The 18,572-nt window shown below is 48.7% G+C and overlaps 1 protein-coding gene across 5 annotated transcripts; it reads left to right on the plus strand.

Moving 5' to 3' along the window:
* Positions 1-1,389: 1,389 nt before the first annotated feature.
* Positions 1,390-9,824, plus strand: PIGV (phosphatidylinositol glycan anchor biosynthesis, class V). Of its 5 annotated transcripts, none has more exons than XM_012722734.1 (6): positions 1,390-1,536; positions 2,434-2,510; positions 2,646-2,809; positions 4,123-4,296; positions 6,466-7,587; positions 9,220-9,824. In XM_012722734.1, exons 4-6 carry the CDS (start codon positions 4,219-4,221, stop codon positions 9,499-9,501), a joined length of 1,482 nt encoding a protein of 493 aa, XP_012578188.1. In that variant the 5' UTR covers positions 1,390-1,536; positions 2,434-2,510; positions 2,646-2,809; positions 4,123-4,218; the 3' UTR covers positions 9,502-9,824. The 5 variants fall into 5 exon arrangements, with proteins under 5 accessions (XP_012578188.1, XP_012578186.1, XP_012578187.1 ...); XM_012722732.1 differs by lacking the exon at positions 1,390-1,536 and adding an exon at positions 1,546-2,324; XM_012722733.1 differs by lacking the exon at positions 1,390-1,536 and adding an exon at positions 1,546-2,210.
* The last annotated feature ends 8,748 nt before the right edge of the window (positions 9,825-18,572 follow it).

Consider the following 18,572-nt stretch of genomic DNA (forward strand, 5'->3'; position numbering starts at 1 on the left):
ACATTCTGACTTGTTATAAGAGACCCCTGTCCTTTTTATAAGTAGATTTTAGGGGGGACTTTAGTATGGACAGGGAATCTTAGGAATGCATGTTTTTTTCCTTGTGACTTCACAAAGCAAGAACAGTTCATTTCTCAGTTTTGCCTTTGCAGAGAACAACTTGGAGCCTCACAGACTCCAAGAGATTCAAGCCACAACCTCCGCCCCAGCCTCAACTGTGCCTGCGGCTTTGCCCATGCACAGGCCTCTGCAACTGAGAACGAGTGTGTGTCGCTGAAAAACCTGGAGGTAGAGTCATCCCACGCTCCATTTTCCCCCTCTCCAAAACACAACTGAAATGTGATTTAAACTTTATCCCCCCTTACACACAACAAATACCCGAGGGCAGCTCAGGTTTCTGGGACAAAAGGAGTCATAAAGAATTAAGAAGATACAGTCCCTGCCCACCCCCCTTCCCCACCCCCCAACTGATGTGGGCTGGTTTTCTTTGAGTGGAGAGATAGCAACCTTCTCTTTGTTCCCACCCACCTTAGTAGCTGTTGCAGAAGATAAGCCCCTCCCTCTGCCAGGGCTGTGGCCAGAGGCTAACCCAGAGCCTTGCTTCGTTTGCAGGGCAGATAACTGAAACCACAGAAGGCTTTGGAATCCTGAGAAACAAGAAATCCACCAACGGAGAAGGATTTATTATCTGTTTCCTTTAAGGAGGGTGCAAAGTTGTTCTAACAGTTTCCGTTACAGGGGTATACCAACTGGCTGCTCCTCCCTAACAGACGGTTTTGTTGAGTTCAGCTTCTCTTCTTCTTTTTTGGCCCCACTTCCTAGGAGAGAGACTGCTTGAATGAGGAAGAAAGAGACGTGTGTGTGTGTGTGTGTGTGTGTGTGTGTGTGGTGGGGGGGGGAGTTGTTTTCTGAAGTTTCCTTCACTATTCTCATTAGCCATCTGAAGTGGGGCCGAGTCTTTTTGAAGCAGGAGAGAAGGTCCTTGGAGCTGGAGAAGGGGAAAGTCAGGGGAATCCTCCACTTTCTTCAAACCCAGGATGCAGGGTGCCACTGTTGGCCACAGAAACCCCAAGGCTTTTCTTTCCAGTTAGAGAACAGCTGTTGTGTGCTGGGCCCTGTGCGGAGTTATTGTTGCGTGACAGCGAGCAAAGTGCGGCTCTGTCTTCTACGAAGGGGCCGAGGGCCAGTCCACAGCAGCGAGAGCCTCAGAACCCTCGGGAACTCTGCATGTTTGCGGGATGGCACTGGGGCTATAGCACCGACTCTGGAACGGCCGCCCCGGAGGACTAGCTGAAAGCGGGGGACGAGGATGACGAGGGCGAACAGTTCGGGTGTCATCCGGGCGGGCAGGGGCCACCGCGGAGAGGCACCAAGTCCTGGGGACAGGCCGTCCCCGCCCCGCTCTCCCAGAGTCAATATGGCCGTCGCGGGGGGGGCGGGGCAGCCCGGAGTCCGGGCAGGAGCGGGGCGGGGCAGCCGTCGGCGGAGCCAGTGCGCAGGCGCGGGCCGCCCGGGGCCCCGGATGGAGGAATTGAGGTTCGGACCCCACTTGAGTGGTCGAGACGGGCCGGTGGTGGGAGAGCGGCGCTAACTTGGGAACCTGGCGTTCTGGGTGGGGAGGGAAGTTGTCATCCGGAGGGTACGGAAGATGAAGTGGCGGCTGCGAGAAGCGGGAAGCCCCGCCCCTCCGCCATCGCGGCCCCGGTGCCGCCTCTTCCTTTACCGCCTCCCGCCCTCCCCTGCCTTCCGGCCCCTTCGGCCCCCCTCAGGAGTAGCCCCTGGGCCGTGCCCCCCTTGGGAAGAGGTGGTCTAGAGTGGCCCTCAGACCTGCCTGGGCTGGCGGGGCGCGGCCCCCTGACGGCCAGCGAGGCCTGGCTCAGGGTGCAGGGTCACAGCGACTTCCCCACCCCACGGGGCATGTTAACCTTAGCAGGAGAGGTCAGGGCTCCAATTCCGCTGGCTCCCCTAAATTCTCAGCTAGGGCCTTCCCGGCGCTCAGCATGCCCCGCTAGCGCGTGCGCCATCCTGGACAAGTGGTGGACTTGAGCCGGGGACTGGGAGGCCCGACCTGGCCGGAGCCCCCCTTTGGCGGGGTGGGCTCCGATGGGGAAACCAGGTGTCTGAAGCAAACATGACCTCTATAAGTACTGACTTTGGGTGTGTCGCTCGACCCTGTGAGCCTCAGTTTGCACATCCATAAAATGGCGATGGTAATTATACTGGCCTTACAGGGTCTAATAATGAGATCTCTATGGAGATTTTTATTACTCACCTCTCTGGGGCATATTTATCTCACGGGAAATCAGAGTAAAACTCGTTGCTCTGTAAGTGTCCTGCCAGTTCAGAGAGTCTGATTTCGCAAAGGGGTTGTTGGGAAATGAGGGTGGCAATTAGCTGAGAGGGAGCACTCACTGGCTTTCTTTTGTTTTCGAGTCTCCTATGGTCGCTGAGGCTAGAATTTGACTTTGGAGAGAGGAAAGGAAGAGTGGAAGCCTGGTGAAGAGGCAGAGGTGGGTTCAGTGCTTTTCTTGTTACCAAGTTTTCTTCTGCATGTGGGCGGGAAGGCAAGGCAGGAGAAGAGTGAATTCATACTGGGACAGAAAGAGAAGGAGCAGCTGTGTGAGGTCGGCTGTGCTTGTTTCTAGGCTTCCTCTGGATTCTGAGAGTCAGATGTTGGAAATGTTGGGTGGATTCACAAACTACCGCTGCTCTCAGGGGTTTTTAGAAGCTCGCCTTTGAACTGAGTTTTGATGAGCAAACCAGTGTGGCGTCGGTGGCCCCTCCCTTCCTCCAGGCCTCCTGGTGATGGGTAAGCAGCAGTCGCCCCCTTGTGTCGAGGACGAGTACTGTTGCTATTGGCCAATCTTGCTCCCTTTCCTGAGAAATTTTATTGCCTTGTGGCATCAATGATTTTGTCCTCTTGCTCTTAACCATGAGATAGAGTGGGAGGAACACTCTGCGCGCGGATTTTATATCCAGAATCAATGTACTAGTGATGCCACATTCTGTTCTTACCACATCCACTCAGAACACTGGCTTAAAATGTCTGTATGGGAGACCCAGGGGATATAGTTGGGAGAAGATTGATTCTGCCCCCACAAACTCCTGAAATAAGCACTAGCAATAAAGACGACAAAGCACAGTGCAATGAGAATATATTATGTAGTCTAGTGTGGAACAGGGAAATTCCAGAAGTGAATAAAACCTAAAGGTCTGAGTCAAATAAGTCTGCCAATCTTCCTTGTTAATTTCTCAGCTTAAATGTTTTTTCTTTTAGGGATTGTTCTTTACCCCAAATTGATGAGCTGCCTCTGATGCTCTGGCCTTGCCCCCCCTTCCGACTTTTCAGACTGCTAGCGTTTGAACATTCTGACATGACTGGGAGTCACGGCTCCTTAGCCAAAGGAATTGTTTTTTAAAAAAAGCCTTAAAGTGCATTCCTTGCCTCAGAATGGCCTTGAAATTGTTTATACATTGCTGTCATTCCAGTAAAGAGATGGGAAATGACAGTTCTTCATCCCTGGTAGTCGACTCCGTCTTCCTCCTGGCTCAAGTCCTGCTGAGTGGTGGTTTTCCTTCTCCGCTTCATTTAACAGACCAGCTGAGCGCACACCAGAGGGCTAAGCCGGAGGGTACAGACAGTGTGCACTTTGAGTTCAGTCCTGCGCCCCACTTTACGGTCTCTGGCTTGGGACCTACTTTATTATTCTGGGCAAGAGTAAAAGAGCACACACAGCCACAGCGTGAGGCAGCAGGACTTGCCACTTCCCTCCTTTCTCTACCAGGACAGTTTTGTGGGGTAGTGTATTCCCACAGGAGTTGAAGCTCAGAAGGACTAAATGAGACCTCCTGAGCAACAGGCAGAGCTTGAACCCAGGACTTTGATTCCTGCATTGAAGCATGCAACAGGCTTTTAAAAGATTTTCTATATACTTAGCGTTCTGCTTGGTGCTTGTTGGTGTGGAACTTTTTGGACAAGAACACAGTGCCGAGGCTGGCATCAAGTGGCCCCATCTGTCTTCCAGATGCTTTTCTCTCTTCTGGGCAGTTAGGTGGTTCATCTTGCCTTGGTAATACTGAAGAGAGTTTCCATAAAGAATGCTTTCAAAATTCTACTTGCAGCCCATGTGCGACATTTCCTCCTTGCTTTTTGGTGTTTGGAAGCCTGAGGGAGCTCAGTCCTGGCAGCAACACTCCTGAGTTGCTGGGGAAGAAAGGATGTGGCCCCTGGACACATCCCAGAAGGAGGTGCTGAAGTTTGCAGTCAGCTGCCGGGTCCTGACTCTGGTGCTGCAGGTCAGTCTCTGATCTTTTGTCCTGAATGTAGTTGCCGTGTGCCGGGGCTAGGCACGGACACAGCCCTCATCTCGCCACTGCAGCTGTGCCCGCCGGTGGTTGGAATCATAAAGACTGAGACTTTTTAGTGAAATTTGGGCAGAAGTCTTAGAAATAGCCTATTAATTCCTTCTAAACAGAATCCCTTGTTTTACACGAGAGGCAGTAGAGGGCCAGAAAGGTTACATGGATTCCCTAAAGTCACATAGCAAATTGGAGAAGGACAGAATCAGACCGAGGTTCCTCGGTCTGAGCTGGTGGTCTTTCCCACAGACCCTGATATTCTTTTTTTTTTTTTTTTTTAAAGATTTATTTATTTGTGCATACAGAACTGGGGTACAGGCCAGAGGCTCAGGGGCGGCGAGAGGCTTCACCAGAGACAGAGTGGAGAACAGAACAGGCAGATCAACAAAGTACACTGCTGAGGGGAGCAGCGGGCGGGTCAGGAGAAGTCTGCCCCACCATGTGGTCTCCTCCAGGGCAGGCGGGGATTGAACTATTGCGGAAGTGGCTTCAGATTCTCAGTGCTGTGCTTTAACCCGCTGCGCCACCAGGGAGGGCCAGACCCTGATATTCTTAAGCAGAGCGGCCTCCAGGGTGTGACAGCTGAAAGCATTGCGTGGGTCACCTGACCAGGTGCTGAGTACTTTGTCAGTAGCTGAATGGGGAAGCTGTCTGTGTATGCCTAGTCGGCAGTCGCCTTGCTTTCCCCCACTGCCTCCCTTCGCCACCTCACCCCCGACAGCCCTCAGAATGCGCTGGCCCTTTTGCACTCCTTTTCTTCTTCAAGGCTGCCCTTGACATGTGTTTTATTTCATTGTTTTTTTAAACCAACCAGTGTATTTTTTTTAAGATTTATTTATTTATGCATACAAGACACGGGGTACAGGGCCAGAGGGGTAGGGGGTGAGAGGACTCACCAGAGACAGAGCAGGGAGCAGAACAGGCAGGATTGACTGAAATCCACTGCTGAGGGGAGCAGCAGGTGAGACAGGAGGTGTGCCATGTGGGTCAGCTCCCTGGCCAGGGATCGAACTCGTGCTGCAGTAGCTGACGATAGCTTGGTAGTACTGTGCTTTAACCCATTGTGCCACCAGGGAGGGCCCAATTTATTTATGCATAAAGAACTGGGGTATAGGGCAGAAGTGCAGGGGCGGTGAGAGGATTCACCAGAGACAGAGTGGGGAGCAGAACAGATGGAGGAAGTATACTGCTGAGGGGCACAGCGGGCATGTCAGGAGAGGTCTGCTGCGCCATGTGGATCACCTCCCGGGCCAGGGATCGAACTCTCACTGAAGAAGTTGCAGCTAGCTTGCAGTGCTGCATCCTAACCCATTGCACCACCAGGGAGAGCCCCAATTTATTTTTTAGGCCAGAGGTGTAGGGGTTTAGAGTATAGGCCAGAGGTGTAGGGGTTTAGAGTATAGGCCAGAGGTGTAGGGGTTTAGAGTATAGGCCAGAGGTGTAGGGGTTTAGAGTTCACCAGAAACCGTGCGTAGTAGAGCAGGCAGATTTACTGAAATACACTGCTGAGGGGAGCAGCGGGTGAGACAAGAGGTCTGCTGAACCTCTTGTGGGTCAGTTCCCTGGCTGGAGATTGAACTCGTGCTGCAGTGGCTGCAGACAGCTTCACAGTGCTGTGCTTTACCCCCTGCCCCACAAGGGAGGGCCCCAGTGGTCAGTTTTCAGTCCCACCTTACTTGACCGATCAGAGCACTTGGCAGTTAGTTGACCACTTCCTTTCTTGGCTCTCATAATGTTTTCTCCCTTCCTGACTGTTCCTCTTTACCTTGATTGCTGGATCCTCACCCTCTTTTAAGCCTCTGAATGTTGACCTGTCTAGTACCCAGTACCCAGCCCTCTGGTCTCTTTTTTTCTAGATGCACTTCCTCCCTGGGTGATCTCATTCAGTCTCATGCCTTTAAATACCAGCCGCGCACTTCTTGTTCTCCTGCACAGACTTGCATCTCTCACTGTTTAGTTGACTTATGCTCTGGAATATTTAGCTCAAACTTAGCGAGTCCAAAGTGAATTCCTGATTCCCCAAAACAAGTCTGGTCTTCCTCATTTTACAAAGTGGTAATTCTTCTGGTTTCTCGACCACAATCCTAGTTCTCCTTCATCCCACAGGCTTTCTTCAATGCCATCATCCCAGATCACAGTGCAGAAGCCTTCTCTCCTCCTCGCCTCACCCCCTCAGGCTCTGTGGACCAAATTGTGGAATGTCTCCTGGGTGGCTTGTCTCACTGGGATGCTGAACACTTTCTGTTCATTGCTGAGCACGGCTATCTGTATGAGCACAACTTTGCCTTCTTCCCTGGCTTCCCTCTGGTCCTGCGGGCAGGGGCTGAACTGCTGCGGCCCCTGCAGGCGTTACTGAGCCTGCGGAGTTGCCTGTTAATCTCAGTGGCATCCCTCAATTCCCTGTTCTCTGTGCTGGCTGCAGTTGCACTTCATGACCTGGGCCGGCTGGTTTTGCACTGTCCCCGCCAGGCCTTTTATGGGGCATTGCTCTTCTGCCTCAGTCCCGCCAGTGTCTTCCTGGCAGCAGGTTACTCAGAAGCTTTGTTTGCCCTCCTGACATTCAGTGCCATGGGGCAGCTGGAAAGGGGCCGAAGCTGGACCAGCGGACTCCTCTTTGCCCTCGCCACTGGCGTGCGCTCCAACGGTCTAGTCAGCGTTGGCTTCCTCGTGCATTCTCAGTGCCGAAGCTTTTTCTCTTCTCTCATGGTGCTGAATCCTCTGAGAGGGCTCTTGAAGCTGCTGGGCTCTGTGTCCCTGTCACTGCTCACACTTGGCCTTCCCTTTGCCCTCTTTCAGTATTATGCCTATTCCCAGTTCTGTCGGCCAGGCTCAGCTCGCCCCATCCCTGAGCCCTTCCTGCAGTTAGCTGTGAACAAGAGCTACCGGACCGTGGATGGAAATGCGCCACCTTGGTGCACCTGGGAGCTCCCCCTGGCCTACAGCTACATTCAGGACATCTACTGGAATGTTGGCTTTTTGAGATACTATGAGCTCAAGCAGGTGCCCAATTTTCTCCTGGCTGCCCCCGTGACTGTGCTGGTTGCCTGGGCAACTTGGACATATGTGACCACCCACCCTTGGCTCTGCCTTACGCTCGGAATGCGAAGGAACAAGATCAGTGAGACTCTAGAGAAGCCTGAGCCTGGATTCCTCAGCCCTCGGGTGTTTGTGTACCTGGTCCACGCTGTAGCGCTGCTGCTGTTTGGTGGTCTGTGCATGCATGTTCAGGTGAGGTGGCCTCCTGCTGGGTCCCAGGGTGTGAACACGGGCAGCCCCTTGGCCACGGACAAAGAAGACAAGTGACTTCCCGTTTGAGTGACCTGTTGCTGGCTTACTAATTCGACAACTATTTGGGGGCTTGCTTTTGCTGGACTCTGGTCAGACCTCTGAAGATGGAACATAAGTAATGTATGATTTCTGCCCTAGTGGGTCTCATGGTAGAAACGAGGAGACAGACCATTAGTAGATAAACAGACAGTGCAGCGGGTCAGAAGAGGGGTTGCTGTTTTGGGATAAAGTACCACGAAAGCACAGAGGGAAAAGTCACTAAGTGACTGAAAGAGTTAAGGCGAAGCATCACACTTGTGCCGTGGCTAGAAGAGTAAGAAAGAATTCCATTTAAAAAGCTAGGAAAGAACATTCTGGGCAGATGGAAAGACATGTGCACAGAGATTTGCACAAGGACCTGATCTGACTGCGATATAGGAACAAACAGAATAGCTCTGGAACCTTCCCTGATAGACACAGACCCAGAATGTCTACTTGCTGTTGACTTTGGAGGTACGCTGAACTCTGGCAGGTGCTCAGTCTTCAGTGGACAGGTCTTGTGCAATGTTTGGGTGCTGGGGGTAGCTAGAGAGGGCTGGAGGAAGGGTTTGATTATACATTCAATTCTTTCCCTTGGCGCTGGCCCCAGTTTCCGCATAGCCCCAAGGAAGCCTTTTGTCCCCTTGCTGGCCCGCTCCTTGGCAGTTTCCTCCTCTTGGAGGCGGCCACTGCTGTTGTGAACGTGTCTGAGTTGTGTGAATAAGAGACACAGAGGAAATAGAAAGTAGCGCTCAGTGTTGTGGCTGGATTAGCCAATAGAGTGAGAGCCAGCAAAGACTAGCGTTTCCAGGCTAGATGCGGGGCAGGCTGTGTGGAGACCGAGGCTCTGAATATCATCGGAGGGGGCTGTTGGGCCACATGATTCCCTGCCCCCTCCCCTCTGCTTTGCCATCCTTACGGAATGGGGAGCGGGCTCAAGCTCCCAAAGCCCATGTCACAAAGCTGAGAGCTTAGAGTGCAGGCCCTGGGCTGAAATCAAACCTTACAGGGTTTCTTGTATTGATTTGCTCATTTTGTGGCAATGAGTTTGTAGCTGTATGTGCCATAACATTGAAGTCTCTTGGCTGGTGTCATGCACAGCTTCATTTATTTATTTATTTTTAAAGATTTATTTATTTATGCATACAGAACTGGGGTACAGGCCAGAGGTACAGAGGCAGCGAGAGGATTCACCAGAGATAGAGGGGGGAGCAGAACAGGCAGTTTGATGAAGCGCACTGCTGAGGGGAGCAGGAGCAGGTCAGGAGATTCTGCTGCGCCATGTGAGCCACCTCTGGGGCCAGGGATTGAACTCGCACTGAAGCAGCTACAGCTCGCTTGCAGTGCTGCGTCCTAACCCGTTGCACCACCAGGGAGGGCCACGCACAGCTTTATAAGGCAGATCCTAAGGTTGGTTGCATTTTTTTCCCTATATAACACATTTCTAACCATGGGACTGTAGTTCATCACAAGTCCTGGAATCGCCAGGCTAGTAGAGTTTGAGGCAGTAACATCCCAATAAATGTGTGGATTTCCCTTTCTTGTGATTTCCAGGTTCTCACCAGGTTTTTGGGCTCCTCCACTCCAGTTGTGTACTGGTTTCCAGCTCACTTGCTTCAGGATCAAGAGCCGCTGTTAAGATCCCTGGAGACTGTGCCTGGGAAGCCTCTTGCAGGAGACCCCCCACCAGGACAGAAGGTCCCCAGAAATTCTATCATGGGACTTTTGTTCAACTGGAAAACCTGTTCTCCAGTCACACAGTGCATTCTAGGCTACTTCCTGACTTACTGGCTCCTGGGACTACTCCTGCATTGCAACTTCCTGCCTTGGACATGACCTGGAATCTCAGGGGACAGGCTGAAGCAGCCTTAGCCCAGGGTCTGAAAGCACAAACATGCTGGGTCTACTTGCACCACCCGTCTCTGGGATCCCTTTTCTGCTCACGCTAAGTGCTCCCATCCCTCTCTCCTGTGCGAATTCTCTTCTCTTTCTCTTTGAAGATGGGCTAGGAATGGGACAAGTGTGACTCACTTGTGCTGGTTATAGCAAATTCTAGGGAGTAAATATTTTCTTTGTAAGAGAAGAAATTGTATTTCAAGTCTAAAGTATACCTGGATCTGTCTTGTCAGACAAGCACAGTAAAGACACTCTTAAACTTACCACATGTAAAATTAAATGTAAATTAATTGAAATGTAAATTTTATTGAAGGCCCCAAATGGTATGTTGGCAGCAGTTGGAACGTGGGGCAGAGGCCTGCCTCGTGGGGCAGAGGTAATAAGTGAGATCCTCTTTTCTAAGTGGGATTTTTTTCATGGTTTGCTCATTTAAATGAAAAGTCTTTTATATGCACATGAAACAACTGTTGGTTATATAAGCAGTGAATTTCCTTTTGTAAAATAATACAAATAATTCGGGGGAAAAAAGGTCACAGTAAGAAGAGCATTGCATGGGGAGGCAGTTCTGGACTCTGGCCTTCTGTGGGAGCACTAGTAGCTCTCCTGCAGCTAAGGGACAATATCATTGCAGTGAACCATGGGATTTCTTAAAGGTCCCTTTGAGCTCTTAAGTTCTTAAGATCTATTTAAGCAATGGTGATATCCCAGCTGAAACACTTACTTAGACTCAAACATGTGAGGTTAGAAGGAAAGATTCAGTCTTCTGCTTTTAGCACTTAGAATCTCTCCCTACCCATGAATGTAAGTGAGGAGGAACTTAAGTCATCTTTTCTCTGAATAAGAAGAGAAAGCAGTGTGAAGCCTCCATGTCCTGAGCAAGTAAAACAGTTTCTTTGTTATTCTTAAGTGCATGACTGATAGACCTGGGTCACAGAAGCCAACATGGCAACATGAATTGGTAAAGTGTAGCTAAATCCACAGTTGAATGAGATGGTATCTTTCTGGCCCCCATTTGGTGATGAAGCCACCCCTGCAGTGGTAGTAAGCTCATTGAGCCCTGCTGGGCTGTTCTGTTCATTCTTTGAGCCAGGTAAGAGGCTGCATCATTACCATTCATTTCCCACTTGAGCCAAAAACTCAAGCAAGCAAGAACTTCAAAATAGATGGACAATCACAAGCAGCTCCTGGAGAGCCCTGAGAATTGGAATTTTGACACACTCCCTCTGACCGTGACAGAAGCTCAACTTGGCCAGCTGAAGGGAAGCTGCTGGCTGAGCCCCAGCACCCTCTGTTGGAGCTTCTAGTCAGCCTGGCCAATAAGCATTTCCCAGCCATCGCCCCAGCTTTAGCACAGCTGAGAGAATTTGGTCCAGAGTCAAATGCTTCTGAAAATGTACACACAGATTGGGGCAGCCCTCTGCCTTCTGCCAAGACATCCGAGTGCCCTTCTTGGCAAAAGATGATCACCCCTGCCCTAGTGTCCCTCCAGTTGGCAGAAACTATGCCCCCCTCCCTCCCCAACAGCTGCAAACCCAGGCCTTCCACTCTGCAGGAAGTGTTGAGGTCCTGTTTCAGTTCTTTATTGCTGAGGCAGGAGCTCTCGACTTTTTGCCCTCAGGGATTCTTGTCTTTGCCTCTTTGTGGGGGTGATAGTCAGGGCTAACTTTCTCTATGAAAGAGGTGACTCAGAGTCCATGGGGCAGGGTGATCTCACTGCTCTGGCAGTCTCTGCTTAGCCTTCACAATAGACCGCATCACCCCCAGAAAAACATGATTTCAAGGGCCCGTAAGTGGGAATCCCTTCTCAACCAGTATCACTCTGATACTCTACAAAGACTATTATGGTTGCAAGTGATCATAAAAGATAACAGGATCTCAGCAAGGTAGACACACCTGGTGTGACCTGGAGAAAGACTGTTTTCTCTCTGACCTTGGAGGGATCCAGTAGCTGTTCTCTAAGGATCTAAGGGACAGTCTGATTTTATGGCCAGCAGCTGTCCTTTTACCAGGCTATTATCAGTCTTTAATAGTCTGGGAGAGGGACATGAAGGGCCCAAGGCAGGAAGCTTCCTGTTTACCCTGAGGTCTAACAATGCTGCAGCTGGGTTGGGCGTCTACAATTTCAGAGAAAAGTCATTTCCTTCTTGGTCCCAGCTAAAACAGAAACCAGACGCTTCATATACCTAGAGGTAGATGCTTTTTTGTTCTTTAATGATGGTGGGAGGAGAGGGAGTGTTTGACATGTCTTTACCAGTCACCCCTGCAGAAAAAAAAAATCACTTTTCTTGAACAGACCCTCTTACCTTCATCTAAACATGTAATGTGTACAGGCCCCAGGGATTTAAACACGATGGATTCTTTTCTTACCTGATTTAGGGGCCTGAAGGTGACCTAGCTAAGCCTCCTGTCTTAGGCTGATAGAGTTGTTAGAGAGATACAGGATCACTAATCAAAATAGAAAGCTGTAAGTTCTGGGGAGTGAAGGGATGTTAGGGGGAAAGGATGTCCTGAAGGAACTCTGGAGTAGGGGGTGGAGTCCACAAAACTCTGCAGGGTTCCTTTAGGGCATCCTTCCCCCCTAACAGGGATACTCAGATTTCTTGCTCCCTGTCATTACTTGAACCTCTTAAGATGAGAATAAATTAAAGTTACTTGTTTACTTCAGAAAACGTGAGATACCAAGTAAGTGCTCTGTAAAATTACACAAGGTAGCGCTCTGTCAGCTTGAAAGACTTTAAAAGGTTTTGTAGAAAATCGACCTTTGAACTAGACGTTGAAGTCTAGGTAGGATTTTTGAAAGGTAAGGGTAGGGTCGCGAATGAGCACAGGAAGCAGGCAGTTGAGATCTAGACTGTGAAATGAGCCCTAAGCTTTACTGTGTACTAAGCAGTGGAACACGAGCCAGATACTGAATCTCTCAGCCTGTTTGCTCTTCTGTACACTGCGGATGACACTGCGGATGACACTGCCTACCGTGTAGATAAGAGCATAGTGACATTGTCTCTCAAGGATGTTGTGGGAATTAAGTGAGTTCCCACAGGAAAGTGTTAAGAACAGTAAGAAGAACGAATAACTGCATTTGGGGCACGTTGAGTGCCATCAGCACCCCCACAGGCTAGGAAATGTGGAACCAGGGGCAAAGAGAGGGACCCATTTGGGCAGGATAATACAACAGCTGGGTGGGACTGTCAAAAGGCAAGGTCAAGAGAAGGCCTGTGAGACCTTGGATAAATGAGTCAACATCTCTAAATCTCTTCTCAGCTCTAAAATGGGGGTGATAGCACTTACCACAGAGCTATGAAGAGTAAGTGAAACACTAGAAGAGAGATTGGCACATAGGAAGAACTTCATGAATGACTGTTTATTATTTTAAAAATCGTCATCATCAAAGGACCAGAAACAATATCAGAGGAAGAGAGAGTTTCAAGAAAAAAGATGATTACCAGGGTCATAGGCTTTTAAGGTTAAAGAAAAGATGAGAAAAGCTTTTGAATTTGGGTGAGGGCACCCTTGGCATAGGGTAACTGCGCTAACAAACAACTCCCCGGACCTGGTGGCTTAGTGATCAATGTTTCTTGTTTACATTGTCCTAGTGCAGGAGAGACGCCAGTCCTAACTGGCCACTCGGAACCCAGGCTTCTTCCATTTTGTGACTCTGCCCCCAAGCTGTTCAGAGCACCCTAGGCCTGAAAGAAAGGCACACCACTTTTACTTTCAGCCACGTGGTAACACTGCTAGGGAGTTTGGGAAGTAAGGCTGCCAGATAAAATACAGGATACTCAGTTAAATTTGCAGGTAAACAAGTGCTTTTCCAGTATAATCATGTTTCATGCATTGTTTATCTGAAATTCAAATTTGACTGGGCATCCTGTGTTTTTATTTGCCAAATTTGGCAACCCTAGTGGGAAGTGAAGTCTGGAAGAAGTGAACACGGATATTCATGTATCACAGTCTGCCTCAATCTCTCTTTCAGACCAGATGCCTGTTTCTGCTCTTACAGAGAGAATGACACTCCCCTCCTAAAGCGGTAACCCCACACGGCCTCTAGCCGCTATATTCAGTGACACATAGCAATTTTGTTAAGGAAAAACAGGCAGAGGCTGCATTTTTTTTTTTAAGGCAGGTTTGTTAAGAAAAAGACTGCTTAGACACAGGCAGGAGGGCAGGCAGTAGCTTTGTAATAATTTTTGAGACAAGAAAGTGTGAGACTTCTAACCTTATTCTTGTTCAAAATTGTTTTGGCTACTCAGGGTTCCTTGAGATTCCAGATGAATTTTAGGCCCCTGGGGTTTATTTAGTTTGGGTTTATGCTTAACAATACAATTACCTCAGAACATTTTCGGTATATAGTTAGAGTTCTCCAGAGAATCATAACCAATAAGTATAAAGAGAGAGCTTGTGTTTAAGGAGTTGGCTCATGTGATTGTGAAGACTGGCAATCCCAAAACCTGCAGTATGGTGGGTGTCTTGAGACCCAGGAAGAAGTCATGTTTCTTTTTTTTTTTTTTTTAAGATTTATTTATTTATGCATACAGACTTGGGATACAGGCCAGAGATGTGGGGAATGAGAAAACTCACCAGAGACAGAGTAGGGAGCAAAACAGACGAATCAACTGAAATACAATGCTGAGGGGAGCAGCGGGCTGGTCAAGAGAGGTCTGTCATGCCATGTGGGTCACCTCCCTGGTGGGAAACAAACTCAGCTGAAGAGGCTGTGGCCAGTTTTGCAGTGCTGCGTTTTAACCTGTTGTACCACCAGGCAGGGCTCCGAGTTCATATTTCTTTTCAAGTTTGTGGGAAATACACTGGCAGGATTCCCTTTCTCAGAGAGTTCAGCTGTTTTTTCTATCAGGCCTTCAACTAAATGAATCGACCTACAGTGTGGAGGATGTTTTGCTGTACTTAGAATCAACTAATTTAAATGTTACTCTCATCTTTTAAAAAACCTTCACAGGAACACCTAGAATAATATTTGACTAAATATTTGGGTATTATGACATAGCCAAATTGACACACAAATTTAACGCTATCGTTTTCTTATAGTCAGATCCATGTACACTAATCATGCTCGAGTTCTTTACTATATAAAATTTCTTAGATATTACACTTATGTATTTCTTTGCTTCATCACTCCCTTGCCTCACTCTGAATCCACCGGTAGTGATACTGAAATGGGTGAGGTTTCACCCCTTGGGAAGTAACATGGAAGTAAGTGGAAGATACACTCTAAACCTATTTGTCTCCGTAATAATCCCATCTTTCAATTCATGATTTTTAAGACCTTTCCAATCTCGTTTTATACTCTTGTCCAGAAGCAGTCGGCTTTTGCAACTCTGACAGGCCCATCATCTCTAAACTTTTTCTGTCTCCCTTCTTTCTTGTTTTTGAAATATAGTTAATTTTCATATTAGTTCCTCTTTCTATTAGTACTTTATAAAGGCACCGGTGCTAGTTATCAATTTACTGTCTCCCCCAACAAACCTTGTACTTTCTGCTGTGACATACTGGATCTGGAGTTGATATTTCTGTTGTCAGCTGTCTCTGGTTCTTCCAGTAAGGGCCACTAGAGGGAGATAGTGGGGCCAGAGGAGGAAGAAGGGACTTCTCCTTGCTTCCTGTTCCTGTGAGGTCACCCCAACAATGCTCCTTCACCTCAGCAGTAGCAGTTCCTTCTGTGGCAGTAGCTGAGCCCACCTTGTAATTTTTCCCAGTAGTTGCAGAACCAGCTCCATGGTGTTCCAGAAGCACCCACATCAGCTAGGTAGCACCCCTTCCTCAGAAGTGTTGATCTCCCCTCTAAATTCAGAGATACCAGTCACCAGCCCCAGATTTAGAGGTCTGGAGCGTCTAGGTTTTAGTCATCTCAAACTTTTCCCTTTGCTGTAGCCCTAGCTGATGGTGCCTGCATTATGTCTGTTTTCTTTTTACCCTTTCAGTGGTCTGGCTAACAACTTTATACCTAGCCCATCATTCTAATCATTCTTCATATTAAATTCTGTCTTCTAACTGGCATAGTTGCTCTCATTGACAACTGCACCCTTACCAATACAGAAATGGGTACTAGGAGGGTCCCAGGAAATAGGCCTCAAAAGATGGGTTAGGGAACTGGTTGAGTTATTGTCATTGGGTTTGGATGTGCTAAGCTCTTTGCCATTGAGAAACATGCTACTAATCCATGGGGTGCTGTGGCATCATGATTAATCAAATTACCACCTGTGGTTATTGTGATGAAGTGCCAGCTGAAGCAAGTGCCTTGGGGGCCCAAGTGCTGATTGCATGTGACTGTTATGGTAGTGATGGTGACTGTGGGGCCTTGGTATGGGAGGAATTCGGAATGTATCAGCGGCCTGGCAGAAAGAATTCTTTAAATTCTCAGCTAAATTCACATCCAGAGAGTCATAGAGCACCACCACTCTCTTACTTGTAACCATCAGATTTATTTGCTACAAATAAAAATAATTGTGCATGTTGGGGAATTATATCAGTTGGGTTCAGTCCTACTACTTTATTCCTGTGATTGAGAAGGTGTGAGACCCTGATACTGACTGGACTGACTTCTGGGCTCTCTATTCTGCTATCTGATGGGAAGGAGAAGCAGAAACAGCACCTAGGAGTTTTGTGGTCCAGTTTGCCTCTTCCATTCTCACTCTGTTAGCCATAATTCTGTCACCGGGCTACACCTATCTGTAAGAAAGGCTGGGATCTCTGGATGTCAGTGGGAATGAGTAGTTTAACTGGGTCACTAGTGATGTTTAAAAAAGAAGTTTTAGGTGAGTGATGTACACAGAAGCCAAGTTGTAAAAAGTTAAGAAGTGAAATGTGACAAGGCAATGGTATGATTTAAAAAAAAGAAAAAAGATTTATTTATACATACAGACTGGGGTACAAGGCAAAGGTGTGGGGGGCAGTTTGAGAGAATTCATCAGGGATAGCGAGAGGAGCAGAACAGGCAGACTGACTGAAATACACTGCTGAGGGGAGCAGCGGGCGAGCCAGGGGAGCTCTTGGTCGCCATGTGGGTCACTCCCTGGCCGGGGACCAAACCCATACTGCAGTGGCTGTGGTAGCTTCACAGTGCTGTGCTTTAACCCATTGCGCCACGAGGGAGGGCCTTTAGTATGATTCTAGTGAGAGAGAAAAAAGATAAATCTAAGGCTGGGGTATTTTTGTCTTTTTTAGCTTAGTTTTCTTTCTTTTTTTTAAAAAAAAAAAAAGATTTATTTAATGCATACAAGAACTGGGGTACAAGCCAGAAGTGCAGGGGGTGAAAGGACTCACCAGAAACAGAGTGGGGAGCAGAATGAACAGATTGCCAAAGTACACTGCTGAGGGGAGCAGCGGGCGGTCAGGGGAGGTCTGCTGGGCCATGTGGGTCAGCTCCCTAGCCGGAGATTGAACTCATGCTGCAGTGGCTGTGATGGCTTCATATGAAGTGCTGTGCCACCCGGGAGGGCCCGCTTAGTTTCTTTTTAATTGATGGAGAAGAGTTGAGCATGTGCTTGCAATATTGAGGAAAAGGAAAAAAGGTGGGACATGAGTGGAGGTTGGCCATAGACAGAAGGCCTTCTCTTTAAAATGAGAAGAAAGGAGAGATGCAAACAGAAATTCAAAGATAAGAGAAGAGGGAAGCTGGAAATCAAGCAGGATAGCTTTGGTTTCTGTGATGTGACAAGGAACAAAAAAAAAAAAAGGTTTAGGACTGCAAGAGGACCCATTTGAGGTGGGACAACAGAAATCTGTTAGAGCCAGTATGTTTATTTCTGTAGCTTTGTTCCATAGCCAAGGAGCAAGAGAGGAGTAAGCCCATGGGTGAGTCATTCCGAGGTGGGTGCTTATCAAACCCAGAGTCTTCAGCATCAAGAGCATCATGGTGTGTGGCCTCTGACATGTGCATTGACTAGTGATCCTTGCATTCACTGTTGCTGCCTTTTACTGCTTCCTGTTATGTATTTCAGCTTCCTTGCTGAATCTCCTATTCAAGTCTCCAGACTTTCATTAGTTTTTCCAGAGACCTCAGTGTGGTGCCCAGACACTAAGGTGCCCACCCCCAGTGATTCCTTCCCTCTGATAGTCACACCTTTGTGTGAGCCTCTCTCTTGAGTCCAGGTGGCACCTGTGACTTGCTGCTAACCCAGGGAATATGGCACAGTGATGCGATGTCACTCCCTTTACATATATTCATAAGTTACATCTTAGCTGACTGGACTAGAGACTTTCTTCTGGGCTTGAGTCAATGGCAGCCATGTTGGAGAAGACTCATGGCAAGGAACTGTGGATGCTCTGGGAGCTGCAGATGGTCTCTGCAAGCTGAAGGAGGCTTCCAGCCAACAGCCAGCGAAAATTCCAAGCCCTCACAAAGAAATGACAATCCGAATGGACTTGCAAGTGTGTTCTCCAGTTGTGTTGAGTTAATGCAGCATTGCTGGCTCTTGATTGCAGCCTCTGAAGCTCTAAGACAGCTACACTGGTGGCAAGAGGAGGCTCCTGTGAAATGATGTCTTTTTCTAAGTAGCTAAATGTGTGGTAATTTGTTACAGGGCAATATAGTAAGTGGATATATATTCAGAATTTCTGGAAAACACTGGAATCTTAAGTTATGAGCCCTACCTTAGTTGATGCCCAGGAAACCTGGGTCTAGGTCACAGATCTAAGTCAGAGAATCTCTCTCTCTCTCTCTCACACACACACACTCACACACGCATGCAAGTCTGAACTTCAAGATAGTAGTTAGGAGGCCCCTGGCTTTCAGATTGTGTCCCCACCCCTACAGCCCCCGCAAATGCCTGTCCAATCGGTCCGCAGAGGGGGTGAAGACTGGTCCTGGAGTTGCCAACAGCAGTAGATCACTAAATCCACCACCCAAATCTCAGCGCCTGGCACGATGCCCTGCACACGGAGGACACCCGCCCGCAAGTGATTCGGTTGCAGCAGAACTGAGCTCCACTCGTCGGCTGCCCTGCCCGCCAAGGGGCCCGGCGGCCGGCGGAGAGGCGGGTGCGGGCGGGGCTGCG

Source organism: Condylura cristata, unplaced genomic scaffold (genome assembly GCF_000260355.1).
Source record: "Condylura cristata isolate star-nosed mole 26May11 unplaced genomic scaffold, ConCri1.0 scaffold00008, whole genome shotgun sequence".
Classification (NCBI taxonomy): Eukaryota; Metazoa; Chordata; class Mammalia; order Eulipotyphla; family Talpidae; genus Condylura; species Condylura cristata.